Here is an 18,397-nt window from a genome sequence, read left to right as displayed (position 1 = left end):
ATAAATAGGTCACAAATAACTATAGAGTGTATCCAACTATGTAAGAAAAACATGAAATCATTTTCTTAGTACATAAGGAAGATGTAGTGTCTTCCTATAAAAGCCAAGCTAGTACTTCATACTATGTACTCAAACCACCCCCACATCTCTAAGACCAATAAAAGAATAAAACAATAGCCAAAGTTTGGCTGTTTCTCTTCACTAACCATACCTAGATGAGCAAAATGACCAGAGCTGGTCATTAAACAAATTGGAAGTTATTTTTAAAGCACCTAATACACCATCCTATATTTGCACTAAAAAGTTGGCATTATCTAATGTCTTTCAGGAGACTCATCCTGATAAATTAGAGATTTATAACTCCTACATAACTTATTCACAGATTAATTTTGAAAGTTCAAGCATAATATATAATCAAAATGGTATTTAATAGCATATGGCAAGAAATTTATGGGATGTTGACATACTTCACATTTCAGTTATTTACAAATATGATTGGAGTATTTTGCAAATTACTGTTTTCATCTCAGATTTTTAGGTTCTTAATTATATTTTCAGAATTGTATTTTTTCTCTCTAGAATTATATTTTTCATCAAAAACTTATGGAACAATATGGTATTTCAGTTGTATACCAAACGGCAGATACCAAAAAAGTTAGGTTAATGTTGAAAAATGGGGCTTTTTTCACCTATTAGCACTTGTTGTTTATCTGAAAAAAAAGGAAAAAACCCCAACCCCCTATTTTTTGACTAATATCTACATTTACCATAAGTGCACATAACAGCTCTTTTACAATCTCCAGTGATTTTCAGTCCCCAAAGATTCATTCAAGTATTTCATTCTTTACATTAAGCAATACATGTTTACGTCTAACTCAAAAAAGTCACATCAAATAATCACAAGTGCTCTTAAGCTTAAATAGACTTACAACCAAGAATTGCTTTTGACATTAAAAAAAAAGAAATGAAGCTGTATCTTCCAGATGAAAAGATACATTCTTTTTTTTTCCCAGATGAACAGTCTCAATCACATGGATACAGCTTAACTTAATTCCCAAAAGCAACTAATAGGAGCAGGAAAATATCAGATAATACTAAGCAACTAACTGGATATTAATAAATGCCTAACATAAATACATATTTCACATGCAAAAAAAAACCCCTGCAATTTTAAGCAGTTGCAGAAATTGAGCAGGCTGAGTTAGTAAAAAAAAAAAATTCCCTATACCATCTACTTACTAGCATGCTTATCTGCAAGCATTATAAGGCTGTTAGAAATATCTCTTCGCCTGTAAAAGCACACCACTTTTGCTTCCACATTCCCATTGGCAGTCTACAAAAGAGAGAGAAGATCAAGTCAGAATGTATCCCTCCTCAGCTGAGTAATACAAATTAAACACTCTCTGCTTGGAGTGTTCCCTCATATCAGTAGTTCTCACATGATCAGTCAAGCTGAAATCAACAGAATTACTCCAATAAATAAAACCTTCTTGAGAGGCCAGTACCAATTTCAGACCAGACAAGAGGATTAACTACAATTATTGAGTCCTCAGGATTTATATTTTACTCAGGTGTTCAGAGGTGCAATGCTAACATAAGAATCCTTCAGAAATGTCAGAATCTCACAAACATCTCTTTACAATCCAGCTTTAGAGAGAAATGTATATTTCAAAGTATTCTGGCACTTTTTCAGAATCTCATTTAATATAACATTTATTGAAAAAGTATTTTTGAAAGAATTTTGAAAGGTTTATTTGAAAAAGTCAAACAGCTCCTAAAATAAAGGAGCTATTTAGTTCAGTGCTGTTTTCATGACTCATTATGGGCACCATGATCTGCTATAAAGAATTTACTACTATTTGAAGAACTCTATCTATCCTTCTACTTGAAGGGTACAAAAGTACTTTTTTACCTTGAGTTACTTATTTGATACTAAAAAGTATAATGTGTTGATTACGTTTCTTACCAAAAAAAAAAAAAAATTGCCCCTGGTAGGCCAACAATCAAAGCTTTTCATTACATATTTACATAACATCTCCACATTTACTCAATGCCTTTAACACATAAAAGCAAACCATTCACATTTAAGATGTCTGGACTACAACCTCCACCCTTCCTTCAAGGAAAAAAAAAAAATCAATACATGATTCTGTTCTACCCTGGAAGAGCAAGATTTAATTATAGCAATGCAGTTTAAAAATAATAAACATTACATTCAATGCATGATCGGAATCATGTCAATTACCATGAAAAAAAAAATTTCTTCCCCAATAAAAGTTAAAAATTATTTGCCATGCACAAGTTCAGGGGATGGTGTGTTGGACAGCACTAACAGTTAATGTGGTTGATGTCTGCTACAGCATAGTGTTATGTTTCATTAACTAGAAGAAAACCACTTTCAGGTCACCAATTTTTTAATTTATTTTCTAACCACTAGAAAAAAATATCTTAATTATTACTTACATCATGATGAGCATTTTGACAATTAACTTTTGATGCAGTAAATCAGTAAGTTTTAATACTGCTTGAGGAAGAAGTAAAAAAAAAATACATTTAGAAACTCCACATTATTCTTAGTAAAGTAAGAGTGAAAAAAAAAATAATGCTTTCCACAAAATGACAGACAATAGAGCATCCGTTTTTTAGGAAAATACACTCAGGATAAAGACAGAGCACACAGTCTTTACTCTTTATTCAAAAGCCCATTCTTCATTCACAGCTGCCAATAGGCAGAGCAATAAACAGCCACAGAAGTCACATATTCTGCTATTGGATCACTGCAAAGTCTCAGTGGTGCCTTCCAGCTCTTTAGGCGTCTATCCACAAGCAGACACATGACATGATGGCTGTCATTCCAGATGGATTCACAGTGTCATCGTCAGCCAGAGAATCAAATTCATTCATTTCTCCAAGAATCCACAGAATCAGTTAAAAATTTTTGCAGCAGACTAATCCTGTTCACTTTGCTTAGGTAACAGGGCAGAATTACAGGATATCAGAGCGTTTTCAGTAACCACCAGAAAACCCTATCACAGTAGAAATCTTAAGGGATGAAAATAATTCTCAGGTTTTAACAAGCACAGTGACTGTAGCCAAAGGTTAAGAAAGAATCTTAGACATTTGTACCTTGTTAAGTTCTTCAATTCTCCTAATGAGATATGGATTGCTGGAAGAATTTTCAAAATAAACATAATCTGCAAGGAAAAAAGGAGAAGTCACTGAAATACCAAAAATTATATGAAGATGTATCATTTTTAGTGCAAAAATTTTCTTCTAAACCTAGAAGTTTTCAAAGGGCTGAGATATCTTCATAAATGTTGCGACAGTGATGTATTTCTATGCTGAGATTTAATATAATTTATTCCTAAATTCTGGTTATAACTGCACTACACCTGCTTTAACAACCAAGCTGGAACAAAGTTAAATGCTTTGTGTTGAAGTTTACACTGTAATCCAGTAATCCACAATTTTTCTAAATCTTGACAGAGAAGGGACAACTTCTTACAATTGATTAGGGAAGATTTAAGAACTGAGTACTTTAGTGAGTTCCTATATTATGGAGACTAATATTTCTCTAAGAGATGACACCTCATATTTATTATCAGGTGCTGTGGCAGTACAGTTGTCCCAATGAGTAATGTATGTTTTATGATATTTGCTCTTGTTGTTATCTTTGTCCACTAAGATGAAAACTATATTAAGCAGAAATTGTTATGAGATTAGGAAGGATCTTGCAGGACAAAGTCTCTTCCAGCATTAGTATAAAAAAATTGTTATCGAGTGTATGGAAGTTTACTCATATTCTGAAAGCTGCTCCCATGTAACATAGCAATTGACACGCAGTGCATTTCCTTCAATAGTTTTCTGAAAACTTCTGTTTTTGTCCGCAGAAAAAGTACCCATCAAATGCCAACCACACCTAAAATTTGATATTAGACTTCTGCACCGTGTATCTTGCAAACTTTATTATTAAAACTCGGATGAAAAACTATAACAAAGTATAAAAGTCTTCTGCAACACTTTGACACTGCAATACAATGAAAAGACACTTCAGGTAGTTCCAGTGAAAGAATATGATTCTGGACAGCGTTCACGATTGCTTATTAAGATTACAACGAAAAGCAAGAGAATTGGTGACCTAAGAGGCAAACCCTACCCACTACCTGCTCAGAGAAGCATTACTTTCATGAGTAAAGGTTGATGGGACAACAATCTAAACGCCCTAATGAGCGAGCATGCAGATGGAAGATCTGTGGCTCTATCAGTGTATCTCAAAACACTTGGAGAAAGGGATTCAAACTATCATCACCCCTTATTTCCACGCATCTTCTCTCTCGGCTCTGGCTGTTGAGAGAGCAGGAGGACAGAGGGAATTTTGAGCACCCAGTACTGCACACCTAACTTGAGCGGTGCACCTGAGGCACAGCGCTGGGCACACGGCCACGATCGTTCCCTCCGTGAGCGAAAGTTATCCGTGTCATTTTCGATACAGGCTGGGGATGGCAAGACAAACGTGTGCCGTGCTTTTCACCGCCGAAATGTCCTCTCCCTCCCGCCCTCCACCAAGCAGTCACGTATCAGGGCGCTCCTCAGGGGTCACGGCGGCAAGCAAGGGAAGCTGACAGAAATCCCCCGCTTGCACAGCCGGATTAATTATTTATCCCGGCAGACCAAGGAAGGCGCGGAGAAACTCCGCCGCGAGAGCGAGGGCGGGCGCGGGGGCAGGGGAGCCGCACGGAGGGAAGCGGCCCCGGGCAGGGCTGGGGCTGCCCGTGCGCACCGCCCCGCACCGCACCGCGCCGGCAGGGCCCGCCAGGCCGCGGCGGGGCTGGCCCGGCCCGGGGGCGCACGGCCAGCCCCGCGGCCCCTCGCTCGCCCCGCAGCCGGCCCCTGCGCCGCTCTCCGGGGAAGGAGGCGAGGCGCGGAGGGCGGCCGTGCCCGGCCCGCGGTGCGGGGGCTGCAGCCGGCGGCGCCGCTCCCCCACTTCCCCGCGGAGGGCGGCGCTGCCCTTCTTCTCCTCGGCGGCGGGGGCCGGGCTCCCACCCGGCGCACGGGGCTGGCGGGGGAGGAACCTGCGTCCTCCCCCTCCGCCCCGCGGAGGGCCCGGAGACCCTTTTGCCGGACCGGCTGCCGCCTCCCGCCGCCCGACCGGGCCCGGCCGCCGCGCTCGTACCGCGCCAGCCCGAGGGGCCGGAGCGCCGCTCTCCGCCCCGGCACCGCCCGCGGCCCGGCGGGTTCCCCCGGCCGTGCGCGGGGGGCTCCGGGCGGGCGCTGCCGCGTCCCCACATACCTCCCACTCGGTACATGTTGGCCGCCATGTCTGCGCTCTGCGCCGCCCTCCTCCTCCTCCTCCTCCTGCCGCCTCTGCCGGGCCGCGCTGGGCAAGGAGGGAGCGGCTCCCGCCGCCGCCCCCCCGCGCCGCGCTCGCCCCCACCCCGCGCCGCCACCCCTCCCCGCCCGGGCGCAGGACACAGCGCCCCACGGGGCCGCCGCCGCCGCTTCCGGAGCCGCCGGCGGGGAAGGGGTTAAGCGGGCGCTCCCCCCGCGCACCGGCCCCGGGGCGGGTCGCGGGCTGGGCCCGGCCGCAGGTGGGGTGGGGCGGGCCGGGCCGGGCGGTGCCGGGGGAGCTGCGGGTGCGCGGCCGCGCTCCCCGCCGTGCCCGAAGCACGCTGCCTTTTGCGAGCTCCCGCCGCTTTGTCCCTCTCCTCCTCCGGCCCTCTCCGGACTGCGGGATTTTTTGGTGTTTGCCTCTTCCCCGAGAGATCGCTCCCCCTTTAGCAACTCCGAGTAGTATCCCAGAAAAAAAGTTTTGTTTCTTGCGCAGCACCTGTTGGCGATGGGTTTGGCGGCCCCTTTGTTCGGCTCCGGAGCCCCCAGCCCGCCCCGGGCGCGGTGCCTCTCGGAGCTCTCCGCCGTCCGCAGGAGGCAGCTTGCTCGCAACAGGCAGCAGAAAACATCTACTACAGAATAAAGATAAATCCAGCAGCTGGTCTCGGAGGCAGGAAGCGTCAAAAGAGATGCTTTCAAATCATCCGATGAGAGAGATGCTTCAAAAACATCAATACTGATGCAACATGAAGCCATTTCCCCCTGTTTGAACAAAGTTCACACCATAAGAAACAATCCATACGCTTTACAAACAAATTGGTCCTGCTGTGGCATGCTTCCTTGGAAGAGAAATGCTTGTTATCTTCCTGTGGCAAAGGGGATGATTTATTATTTTTTTTATGCCCTAGATATTTACACTTGCAGCTTGAATCTTACCAAACTAAAGCTTCACTTCATCCTGAGCTGCAAGAAAATGTGTTGATTAGAAGGAGGGATGATCTACCCGGTGTTTCAAAATATTACATCCTGTCTTTCCCATCTCCTCTAAGCAAACCTGGGACTATTAAATTTTTGTCTACTTCTAGGACACTTGTAATTTCTCAAGTAACTACAACTTTGTGTCAAAATGGCAACTGAGAAGCAAAATTCTAAAACACATGTAACAGGCATATGATACAGTAATTTATTCTTCTTTTAGAAACAGCAGCACATTCAAGCATTGAAACGAAGAAAAGGGGAATTTTCCTCTGTTGAACATCTGTGGGAGCTGAAAACAAAGTCAGCAGAAATGCCTAGGAAAGTACCAACTCTGTCCAGCTGGTATTTTCAGAGACACAATAACATGACCTTAGCAGAGACCTGAGGAATTATTTTGACTCTGGTTTACTGCCTGGGTAAATGAAACAGGTTAAACCTTCAAGGCAAGAGAACAGTTAATTCAAATAGTTGGTTTATCACAGCCATTACCAATTAAACAAAATGCCTCCAAGCTCTCTTCCTCGTTTTAAAGTCTTGAACATTGGGGGGATTCCTCACACTAGGAAGTTTACTATGTCCCCTCATCCAGCAAGGAGTGGATTTGGACAGAAACAGACCATGGCTTCCGTCAGCTGAAGGCATGGCCTGTGGAAGAAGAAGCTCCTGCAGATACAGAAGGTGAGAGAGCAGCCCAGGGAGACCCATGGTCCCAGCCTGTTCTTTCAGCTGGACAGCCTGAAAATAGTAAGAAAAACACCCTTACTTACAGCTGCCAGACTGAGGTTGTTGCATCAGGGACCAGATAGGTAGAGAAAATGACATTTATATTCCTTAGTACCGAATCACTGGGCCTCATTGTTCACACAACACAGCTCACACAGCCAGCACCAGCACAGCCCGAGTTCAAGGTCCCTGCTTTGGGAGTGGGCACAGCCAGATAATGGATACAGAGTTACAGCACTGACAGTACATTTTACTTTGGTGTAACATATACAAAAGCCTCGATACAGTTTCTTTTCAGTGCTCTCTCAGCGTACAGAAAGGGAAAAATTGATGTAAACATCTTAATTTTTCTAGATTAAATAGAATAGAAAACTCTCGTTTCAATTATAAGACTGTTAAAAAACAAACAAACAAGAGCCTTGTCTTACCCTGCTATATGAACTGTGTTTAGCTATAGACTGAGATTACTTGTGCTGTTTGAAAGAAACAACATTTCTGTGGCAACTTAATTTAGGATGCAAAACAGATTATTCCTGTTAGAGACACAGATTACCTGAGAGAATAATTCTACAATTTTCTTCATTGTGCCACCTTAAGCAGCCCATCATTCTTCCTCATGGTCCTCCAAAGCAAAGCCAAGAGGGAAAGAATGGAGTGTTAAAAGGATCATTTTAAAGCATAGACTAGTTCCATGGTCCAGGCTGGCAAACTGCTCCCATGGTGAGCTAGATCAGCAGTTTCAGTGTCCATCTGAGAGAAGGGATGACCAAGGACCTTCCACAGTATTCCCAACACAGTGTCTCTTGACCTATCCAGGCTGCACCCTCTTTTTCAGCTTTTTCACTTTAGCCTCATCAGAGGCACCTAAATCATGTCTATCACACATCTATAAGGTTGACTAGAGCTAAATCTTAATGTCTTTTAAAGAACACTATTATGAAATAATTTTTTTCCATTAGAGATTTTTGTACAAAAAGTTTCACCTTTTCTTCATAGGCAATTTAAGGCTTCTTTCTTAAATGTGGAATTACGTGGAAAAAGGTAATGGGAATCTGCTATCAAATAATTTTATTCCAGAATTTTCATTTTTTCAAATTGAATTTTCTCACTTTCCACTATTGCAGAGCCAAGATGAAAGTTTTAAAAAGTACTGAGAATTTTATCATTCCATCAAGTCATAGAGTAAGAGAATTTCCACTGCAGCTGTCATACAGCATCCTGTTTTGTATCCATAGAATTTAATTTCAAAGTTTCCTAATTTTGGAAGTTCCTTAATTACAAAGAAACCTGAAACTTAACAACACCAACCTCACCATCTTAATGAAATATCTCAATGAAATTGACAAAAACATTGAAGAAGCAGTTGCTTGAACCTTTATTAAAAAAACCATTCATCTTCTTGTCAAGCTTTCACAGAGACTCACCCTTGTGCTAATGCACTAGAAAGTAAAAGGCTTTTCCCATCCTTGGCCCATAGCTATGGGACCCAAGAGGGTCTGTTTGGTTTTTTGGTTTTTATTTTTTGTTTGGTTGGGGTTTTTTTGTTTTTGTTGTTCTTTTTGTGGTTTTTTGTTGTTTTGTTGGTTTTTGGGGTTTTTTTGTTTTTGCACAGGTAACTTTGAAGCACAGGAAACATTCAGCTGTTCAAGTTTATGAGTTTGAAATCAAGGAAACCAAAGAAATCTAGCTCCCTTGCTAGTAAAACTTTCCTACAACAAATAAACTGGCTGCATGCACATAATCTATGCAAAGAGTTAAACAAATTACAAAGGACTCCACAAATGATCATTTCTTATCAGCTTAAACTGCTACACTGAGAGTAAATCACCACCACCCAGACTTGGGTAGTTTATGGACTTGTCCTGTAGCTCAAAAATAAAATGTAGTCTGTACAAAGTCACTTTGCTCTCATGTGAACAAACATGCCAGCTAACACAGTTGCACATGGATCAGACTGATATAAAGGCAGCTAAAAGTACAGGCACTTTTTTTTTTAAACCAAACAAATAAGCACCATAGCTTGCAAAATCTTATTAATGAATTTATACAGAGACAGAATTCATATTGGTGTCAATTAGTCACAAAAAAATATTTTTCCACATCAATACTGATGCTTATATTTATAAAAAAAAAAGTCTATAACTACCATTTTGCAACAAACATTATATAAGGTGGGGTTGTCTTTTTTGTTTACAGAATTACAAAATTCAGTGTTTATTATCACAAGTAATAGAAACTTTTAGCTGCCTCTACAAAGCAGAAACCAGGTGCAATCTGTAAGAGATGCTTTCACACCAACTTCTATATAAATCAGAAAAAAATCCCCTAACCTCTTACAAGAGAAGATCATCAGCTCTTGGCATCAGAAGTAACATTGGATTTTTATTGACTCTGAGTCAGATCTCTCAAGAGACTCTTAGTTAAACTTGTCACTATTTTCATTAAATGATTTAAACAATAGCTTAAAGCTAATTGCTGTATTACTAGTAGTCCGCAGATTTAGATGTTGAATCCAAATCTTAAAGTCATAAGAATTGCATTAAATCAATGTGTAGATAAAAATTGTTCTTATAGGTGACAACGAGTTATTGAGAGGGTAGTTAAAAAGAGATATTGGGTAATAGCTTTTCAATAAGTGTCACAGTGTTATATAGATTGGTGCTATAGCCTACCAAAAGGCACTTCTTTGACACCACACAATTTCATTTCCTATAAATAATACAATTCAATCAAGGTATTCTCTTTTTTTGGTTTTTTGGGTTGGTTTTTTTTTGTGCAAAATAAGTCAGCTCTAGGCCTATATGTACCCGTTTTCTTGTTATGACTGAATTTGTTTTAACAAAAACCATTGCATTGGAAAAGTTATTTTAGGTTTGAAGGAGGGATGGTAGAGTTTATTACTAATCTTCTACTAAAAGCTAGATATATTTCTTCCACTCCATCGACATAACTCTCAGTTTTTGATAATAATCTCAGTAACAGAGTAAATACATTTCTAATCAGATTTAAAAGGTAAAAAATAACATTTAACAATCTAGAGCTTTTGTTAGAGCTACCAATTTACTTTCCACTCCACATCTTAATGGAGAAAAAGCCTGCAGCTCTAGGGTTCAGTTTTGTACCCCGTTCTGTTTGCCAGTTTTAAACAACCCTTGAGTTTACGTCTAGTTTCTGTTCAAGTCCATGCAAAGTTTGTGCTTGACTCCAGTGGAGCTAAAGCAATACCATTATATAGATTTTTAGCTTTGACACAGGTAAGGTTGCAAATGAGAGCAGTTGGAAGCACACTGGAGCATTGCACACATCTGCAGCATTCTGAAATGAAGTCATTTGGGGCTTCAACACAACACTGGATAGATATTAAACACTCCACAGCAAATTTACTCTTTATCTCTCCCTTTCCTTCAACTGATCTATTTTCCGAGCTTAACACCTGCTAAAAAGCTGTGAAAGGTGCTTAATGACACCTATTTAAGTAGAGTACAGTACATTCATCTGAGCAGAATTAATTTAAGTCAAGGACTCAGCATCTGTTCAGTTCAGTTTTTCTGGAGCTTGAATGTTCTCAGGCAAGCAACACCGAAGTTTGACTTATTGAAATGTACCCTTAGTGCCTTCCTGTGTCTCTAAAGACTGCCTGGTGTTTCCATTACAGATGCGTTCGACCTGACATTTTCAGGTACCAGTTCTACCTCTAGTTTTGAAATTCAGAACAATTTCCTTATGCAGGTCTCCAGCTCAGTGCAGTGAGAAGACAATCACGCATTGTTCTGTTGGTAGGAGGAACTTCACTTCTGAATTCAGGGTGGATGAGTCTCAGGGACACATTTATCAGTGCTGCAATGCACACACCTTCCTCTTAAATCAAGGGCATCATGCCTGCTTACACACAGTGAATTTAACTTTGTGTTCAAGTGACCTTTATTTCTAACAACAGGTGGTATGACAGAGGAGGTCAGCTTGCCTGCATGATGAACAGGTGTCTGACTAAAAGACTTACTTTCAAAATCCACTTTGGGGAATGGTGACAGAGAGCAGCAGCACTCAGCACAATGGCAGTACTGCTGGTATTTCAAAAAGTATTGGCATTGCATTTAAGTCTTTTATCTAGAGACAATCAAATACCTGTCTCAAGCCAGTGAAGGTCATGAAGTTTTTTCTCAGGATGACCAGAAAGAGCAAGGAACATGCCACTAGATGGGTAGATTACTGCAGGTGGTGTTAGTACACCTGGCAATAGGTGGCAACACAAGAAATACTGCAAGAACTAGCGGATCCCTAGTTGCAAAGCTGGCATGGTTTTTTCTCGTTGTTTGGAATTATTTTGTTTGTTTTAAAAATCAGCTGTATTTTCTTGGCAAGAAGAAACAAACAGCTTGAAAAATCCCCTTCCCCACAGTACACAATGGGCTGATGGAGAACACTTGTGCACTCAGAATACTCTGAGTATTCCCCCAATACAGCAAGAGAACAGGAAATTTTACACGCTTCCTATAGCAACGAGCCTAACTGATTTGTCCTGCAAGTAAGTTCTTTAATAATGGCTCTTTCAGCCAAATTTGACTATTTGCACCAAATAGACACAAACAACAACAACAAAAACCCCTGAGAATATTATCTGTTTCTGAAATATCCATATTCAGTAAAACTATCCCCACTATTGCAATTGAGTCTTTTTTGTCAGAAAGACAAATGCCAATTCTATTATCTGAAGATCTGTCATTTCCACGCTCAGTCTGACAAGTTTTACTTTCCCTCTGGCAAACTGAAGATTTTTGACTCTACAGTCCTTACATCCATTTATTAGATGGGCCTTTCATTATTTTTTTAACCTCTGCAGCTAAACCCTTTTGCAGCTACAGCTAGGAACGAAAACCTGTAAAATCTGGATATCCAAGAATAGCAGTCTTGTTAAAGATTCAAGTAAAGAAAGTACCCGAGTTTTAATATTCTAAAATATTTTCTAGAAATCATAATATTTTACACCCTTGCAAGAAAGTTGTTTTAATCATTCATATTTCAATATGAACAAAAAACAGGGTGCATCAGCTCTCTTCTCCTTATGAAGTTGCTTTGAGATGCAAGGGTACAACACACAGCTGAGACTAACCAACATAGAGCCAGAAGTTAATGTTTTCATTCCCATGTCATACTCAAAGCTATCCAACCAACCACTCTAATACAGAGAACCATTAATGGGGAGAACTGCTAGAGGAAAACGAATTCCTGCTCTTCAAGATGAATATGACTAAAAAAGCATCTTTTATGGTATAGTCTTTGAAAAAAATTAGATTTTTTTCCATCCAGTGGTTCTGCCATACAACTCTGAAAATATTTCAGGGTCCATTCTGCAAGTTCTACTTCAGGACAAAATTCAAAAATTCTTAAAAAAGAGACATGTGACAGTAAGAAGAAATCATGGACTCCCATGCATACAGGATGCTTGGTTTCCTTTTCTTCTAAGCAGAATTATCTGTATACTGGAATAACCTCTTTTAATACTGTTATAGTTACTTCCTTTTAGGGATCCATAAAAGCTGTAAAACTAATGAATATGTGCAGCAATAACAAAAACAAAACCACCAGAACCCCCAAAAAACCAACCAATCAACCAACCCACCCACCCTATAAAAAAAAAAACAACAAAACAAACAAAAAAACAAAAAACAAACAAAAAAACCCAAAACAAACAAACAAAAAAAACCACCTCAAAATTAGTCAGCAAGATATCTAGGACTATTTTCACTGAAGCCAGTTCATGAATTTCACCAGAATAACCCCCAGCAGCCAAATCAAAGTACAAGCATATGGGTATGTGAAATCCCAGAAGACATCACAGAGAAAATAAACACAGCTCGTACTGCAAAATAACAAAATACACTGGTACAGAAGCAGCCTGTTCATGTATGTTTCTCAGATCTGCTTTCAGGAGTTCTGGACATCTTTCCAAATGGATACTCGTATCTCTTTGAGGCCTGGCTGGGTCCATAAATAAACCATGGTCAAGACCCAAGCCCATGGCTGGAGAGCACAGTTCTGACAGATGCTGAATGCCATCTGCTTGCATGGACATCAACCAGATGATACAGAACACACAACACAGGTAGAAGACCCTCCAACTTTTCCATGCTGGAGAGTACTCCCACAGGAAGTACTAACACTGTATAAGCTCTCCTAATAATTATTCATAACATCAGTTCCATAGGGACTGCTCCATTAAACCAGTTGAAAATAGTACACCATGACTGGTGGGAAGGGAAAGTTGCAATAAAAATATCCCAGCCATAGTTGCTGTCAAGCCTTTCAGGATACAACATTTTTAATGAATATTTTAAGAAGCTTTCATGATGTGATTAGTGTCCTCTTTAGCAGTTGCCCAACATTTTGGGATGAAAAAGATTATTTATGATTGTTTGAGGAATATCTTCTGAACATGAGTCACTGCATATATTGCTGTGATCACTTTCTGTTTAGAAAATAAAATAATGAGTGACTGAATACAGCATCATGATCTGTTGTGGTAGGGGAAGCAGGAGACGGTGTCTGGGCAGGGGCATAGTGTTGCCTTGTGTTGAATGGAATCCATGGGCTTTACACCACTTAATCTGACATTTTACCTGAGCTCCTACCTCGCTCTTTAGCGAGCCTGATGTAATCTATAAAGCATTGAGTATGTCAAGATTATGTTAGGTCTATCTTTAAAATTTGAAGAGGCACACAACTTATTAATAATAATGACTTAAGAGGGACCAGTCTTTTTGAAAGGCCTTTTGCACATCAAAATGTAAAAAACTACAAGTTGATACTTTGATTAAGTCCCTCTTGTTCTTTATAGAACAAACTCTGCTGCTGAATATCATTCTTACTCACCTACAGTGTTCTCTGATGAAAGCATCACAAGGATTGAAAGCAGTATTTGCTTCTGTATTAGTCCTTAACAAATCCAAAACCTGTTCTGAATGGAGTGCACAATTCAAGAACTTTGTTCAGGGATGAGCTGTTCCCTACAAATATTTGGAAACACTGTTACTCTTGCACCAAAATTATTTCCCCATAAAAGTGGACAAAAGTAGCTACAGTTCTTCATGATCTTTCTGGAATTGTGTATTCACTTTCTGTTGGAGTCTGCTGTTGTAAATAGCAAAAGGCAATGCTGCTTTTTCAGACACACCAATCTTGCAATCCCCCACAAGTGCAAAACTTCAAGGCACAGAGAATCCATCATATCACCATTCACAACTCTAAAATTTTCTCCACTGCTATTTCCATTACCAGCCTCTGTTCCAAGGTCTACAACTCAGCAGTAAAAGTCCATGCTAGGCTGAAATTTGTCCTGTGAGATTTAAGGAACCCAAGAGCTATTTTCTTTTTTATTACAATCACTTCTCTATTGTAAGAGACAGAGAAGGTTGCTTCTACATAAGCAAAATAATCAAAGCATCTAATGCTTGTCCTTCAAACAATTTGTCCATGAGAAATAATTATTCTGTTACAATATCTGTCTCTTGAGCCAGTTGACCTAAATGGTCACAATTTCTGCAACACATTCCTTTCAATGGAATTCATCTCCTAAATTCGTTAAATACACCAAATACTGGCATGCTAGACAGACCATCATTATTAGCAATGCAACTGTATTACTTTATTTGCCTACAGAGACTCAGAAATACTGATCCATTATTAACTCTGTCACACATCCCTAAATTCAGAATAACTCCAATGGTATGGTTGAGTTCATCCACTGGAATCACACACTTGGGGAAGGCAAAAGAACTTGGTTATATAATTACAAAATTCAGCAACAGATTGAATCTTTTAAGATCCAATCCCATGAAAGGAAGACTGTGCATCTCTGCTCTGCCCTAGTATGGGATAGGAGACCAAGGAAACCATAAGCTTCAGGTTGGTACCTGGCCTGCCAGACCTCTATGGCACACTGGGAGGAGGAACACAGGGGTTACTTCGACATTCTCACTCCCACAACGCCACTGAGAAGTGCAGGGTTAGAAATCACAGCTCCACAGACTTGTCTTCCTCTCAGCTTTCAAGGATTGCTCCTCAGGAAGTAACAGATGTGTAAGAGTCTGCAAAAATCAGCTGTGTGAGCAGACAATCCAACAAGACATTTGGCAGAGTATTTTTCATGTTCTATGAAGCCACTGAAATGCCAAATTTGAGAGGTGAGGAGGTTGGAAGGAATATTTTCCAAATAATCTTTGCAAACAATGAGAGAACCAGGCTCTGGTACATCCTTAATTTCTTCTGGAATCCAGGCCATGGCAACTGAACACCCAGCCCATGCTAAGTGGGGAATTCCTCACCACCCTCCTTTTAGAAAAAAATGCTTGGTGCTAAAAAGAGAGAAAGAGAGAGGATGAATGTATGACTTAACAAGAAGGACACTCACAAGTAATTCCTAGTACAGCTCCTGGAAGACAGAAACATAGGATTTCAGTCCAATGTTTTTGTCAGTGTTTGGGGGTTCTAATTGGTTTATTTTTTGTTATTTTATTTTTTTTTTTTTGCAGTTAGTTCTATTTTGTGTTTTGGTTTTCTTAAAAACTTATTTTCCCCATTCTTCTCTTCTGAAGAAAAAAATAGTTTTTAATATATGAATTACAAAATGAGTTAAGAAGTGACACAGAAAATCAGCGATACAAATTGGTGAACTAAAGACAGATCTTCAAATAAAAGATATAGCTATAGGAGGAAAGCAAACAAACTGCAGCACAAACATGAGATATCATTTCCCAGTTTGAAGTCTGTTTTGCAGCACAAATGTTTAAACAGATGAAATTTCTAAAAAAGAAGAGAGTCACATTTAGACGTGCTGAGGGAAGAATGTGTTAATGATTTGATAACAATACTCTTCAGAAAAATAAGAACATAACATGACCTTAATGCCATGTTTTGAGGTATTCAGCATAATGCCACAATACAACGTAACAAATAAATAAAAATGAGAAGTCGGACTCTCCAAACAGAAATTTCCTATAGCTAAATGCTGCAGTCTAAGGGCAGAGACTTGCTGCTAAGGGGTTGGAGTCTCCTGAAACAAGCTTCTGAGCTATTTACTATAATTTCCCACTTTCGAGAGTCAGGCCAATATCTTATTCATTGATGTGCAACACAGAGCAGTGCATCTCATTAAACCATTCTAAACTTTTCTAAAGAGACATGTACAAATTTTTTCCTTGCTATAAGATTAATGATGTCTCCTGCCTTGTTTGTGAAATAGTTAAATAAAAAATAAAATAAGAAGAAACACAAAACAAACTCACATGGATCAAAGGAAAACACAATTTAGAATCTGCAATGAGCAACCTATTTTATTCTGGCTCCTGCAAAGGCACATCTAGAAACCTGCCTGGGCAGCTCAGCATGCAAAAACCCAAATTTACCAAAAATCTTTATTGGAATAAGTTTGCATGGCTCCGCAGACAATATTACCAATTTTTTCCTACCTATCATTTCCAGAAAAGATCTGTTTTGTCATCATTGTTGTGATGCTTAGTTTTCTCCCCCCACCTCTCTCAAGGCTAGAGTCAGCCCTAACTAGCTGGCAAAGATGTGCCAAAGTCACCCCAGGCTCAGCAGCTCAGTATCACAGTTTATCACCACGGGAAGCAGGGAAACTAGGGGCTGACTAAATTGCTAATGCCAGTTGATTAGCTTGACATCCTGCAGGTACATGGGCAGCTGAGTCAGAGGTAGTGGCCATTACAGCAATGCAGGTGGCCCTCTTGCTGTTCGGTTTCAGCCTGACACAAGTGGTTTTGAGCACTGCAGAGTCCACCAGCAGCACTTCCCAACACACCATGGGATGGGTCTTTTTCAGCTGCAATTTCATCATAAATTTGGCACATACTATAGAGGGATACCACAGGCAAACTGCTCCTTCTCCAAATCCCACTCCTCTCTCCCCAAAGAGAGGGTGTGGAATTTACCTTCCCCTGCTGTAATTAGCAGGAAAAGAACAATTAGTAAACATATTGCAGCTTTCCACAAATCTACTCAGAATCTGTGTCTTTAGTGACACTTGACTTAAAATGTGGGGGCAGGTCTGCATGTAGGTAGGTTCTGCAGTTGCCAGCAGAGAAACAAAAGTGTGTTGAAACGTTAAAAGAAAAAAATCATTAAATCATACTTGCACAAAATGAAGCTGCAGTAACTTATACCAGAGAACAATACAGCATAAAAACTGTATACAAATGAATATTTTTCACAGTATGAAATAAATAAAAATATGTTCTCATGCAGTTGTTTTAATCTTGAGAGATAGTGAAATATCTGAGAATCTATCTCTTCTGTCTAAAGGGTGCTCAATCTACCAGATCATTCTGGTAGATTTTGTCACAAGAATTTGTACCTGATCCAGACCATCAGTGGTTACATCTTGAAGTCATAATCGAAAACCACTCTTATGAGGGACACTATTCCTTCATAAAATGGAGGCAGAGAAAGACAGATTCATTCTGGCTGAGACATTTCTAGCTGTGTCCTGGAGATAATGGTGTGATCATTTTAATTTCTAACTCTGGGACAAAATCCAGTCTCTTGCATCATTTAGGAAAGAGTCACTTGATGCAAATGGGGAGAAGTTACTGCTCCTGAAAGCAGATACTAACTTGCACCAGTGAATTTGGGGAGCATCGATGCAATTTGCTCAGATGTTGATAGTGATTATGTTGGCACCCGGGGAGACCAGTCTACAATTGCCTACCTGCAACCCAGTTTTTAAGCCATTTGCTGGAAGCCAGAGTCCTCTCCAACATTTTGCAGATAAGTTACAGAAAGTAGCGAGGGATCTTTAGCTTATTTCTGCAGAGCCACAAGAAGCAAGCGGCCATTTAACATCCTGTGCTGCAAGCTCAGGACAGAGCAGCTTTATTGGCTCTCCTGGAACTGTAATCGAGCCATGCTCCACTTGTTCCCGAAGCTCTGATAAAAGGAAGGTTTTAACACCTCGCTGGACTGCAGAGCCAGGTCTGCCTGTGTCCTGAGAAAGGGTAATAGCCCCCTGCACTCTCTCTAATGCTCCAAGAGGCTCAGGGAAAAAAAAAAAAAAAATCTCATTTTCTCTCAGAATCAAAGGATTTACACTAAGAATTCATTAATTTTAAGTGGATGAGTATTTGACTGCAGATTTAGTATTTTAAGAACCTGAGCATCCTCTGTGAGTTTTAAGTAGTAATTCAAATATTTATCTAAGCTAGCAATTTTGATCATTTTCATAAACTAGTATAGTCAACAGGAAGAGTTCCTGGAACCTCTGAAAGAACATGCATGATAAAAAAGCTGAATAATTCTTTTTAGAAATAAACGTTTCCATGTAAGGGGTAAAATCTTTGCTAAATGATGCAAGAGA

The 18,397-nt window shown here is 40.2% G+C and overlaps 1 protein-coding gene across 11 annotated transcripts in view; it reads right to left on the bottom strand.

Annotated features, from left to right (window-relative positions):
* MTA3 (metastasis associated 1 family member 3) overlaps positions 1-18,397 on the bottom strand; it is a 242,813-nt gene that overhangs the window by 218,551 nt on the left and 5,865 nt on the right. For 4 of the 11 annotated variants that reach the window (XR_015802205.1, XM_088161225.1, XM_088161227.1 and 1 more), the window contains exons 1-3: positions 5,828-5,850; positions 3,127-3,194; positions 1,240-1,333 (exon numbers count right to left, since the gene is read on the bottom strand). Coding sequence is in view for 7 of the 11 variants with exons in the window: in XM_088161225.1 (XP_088017351.1) it covers positions 1,240-1,261 (22 nt within the window). In the remaining 4 variants the exon portion in view is untranslated. Of the gene's footprint in view, positions 1-1,239; positions 1,334-3,126; positions 3,195-4,397; positions 4,417-5,290; positions 5,397-5,827; positions 5,851-18,397 lie in introns of those variants that run through there. The other 7 variants (XR_015802203.1, XR_015802202.1, XR_015802204.1 and 4 more) reach the window with 4 other exon arrangements.

This window comes from Sturnus vulgaris, chromosome 3, assembly GCF_052056855.1.
Source record: "Sturnus vulgaris isolate bStuVul1 chromosome 3, bStuVul1.hap1, whole genome shotgun sequence".
NCBI classification, from domain to species: Eukaryota; Metazoa; Chordata; class Aves; order Passeriformes; family Sturnidae; genus Sturnus; species Sturnus vulgaris.
The sequence above is the reverse complement of the archived record's forward strand: the minus strand, read 5'-3'. Positions and strand labels throughout refer to the sequence as shown.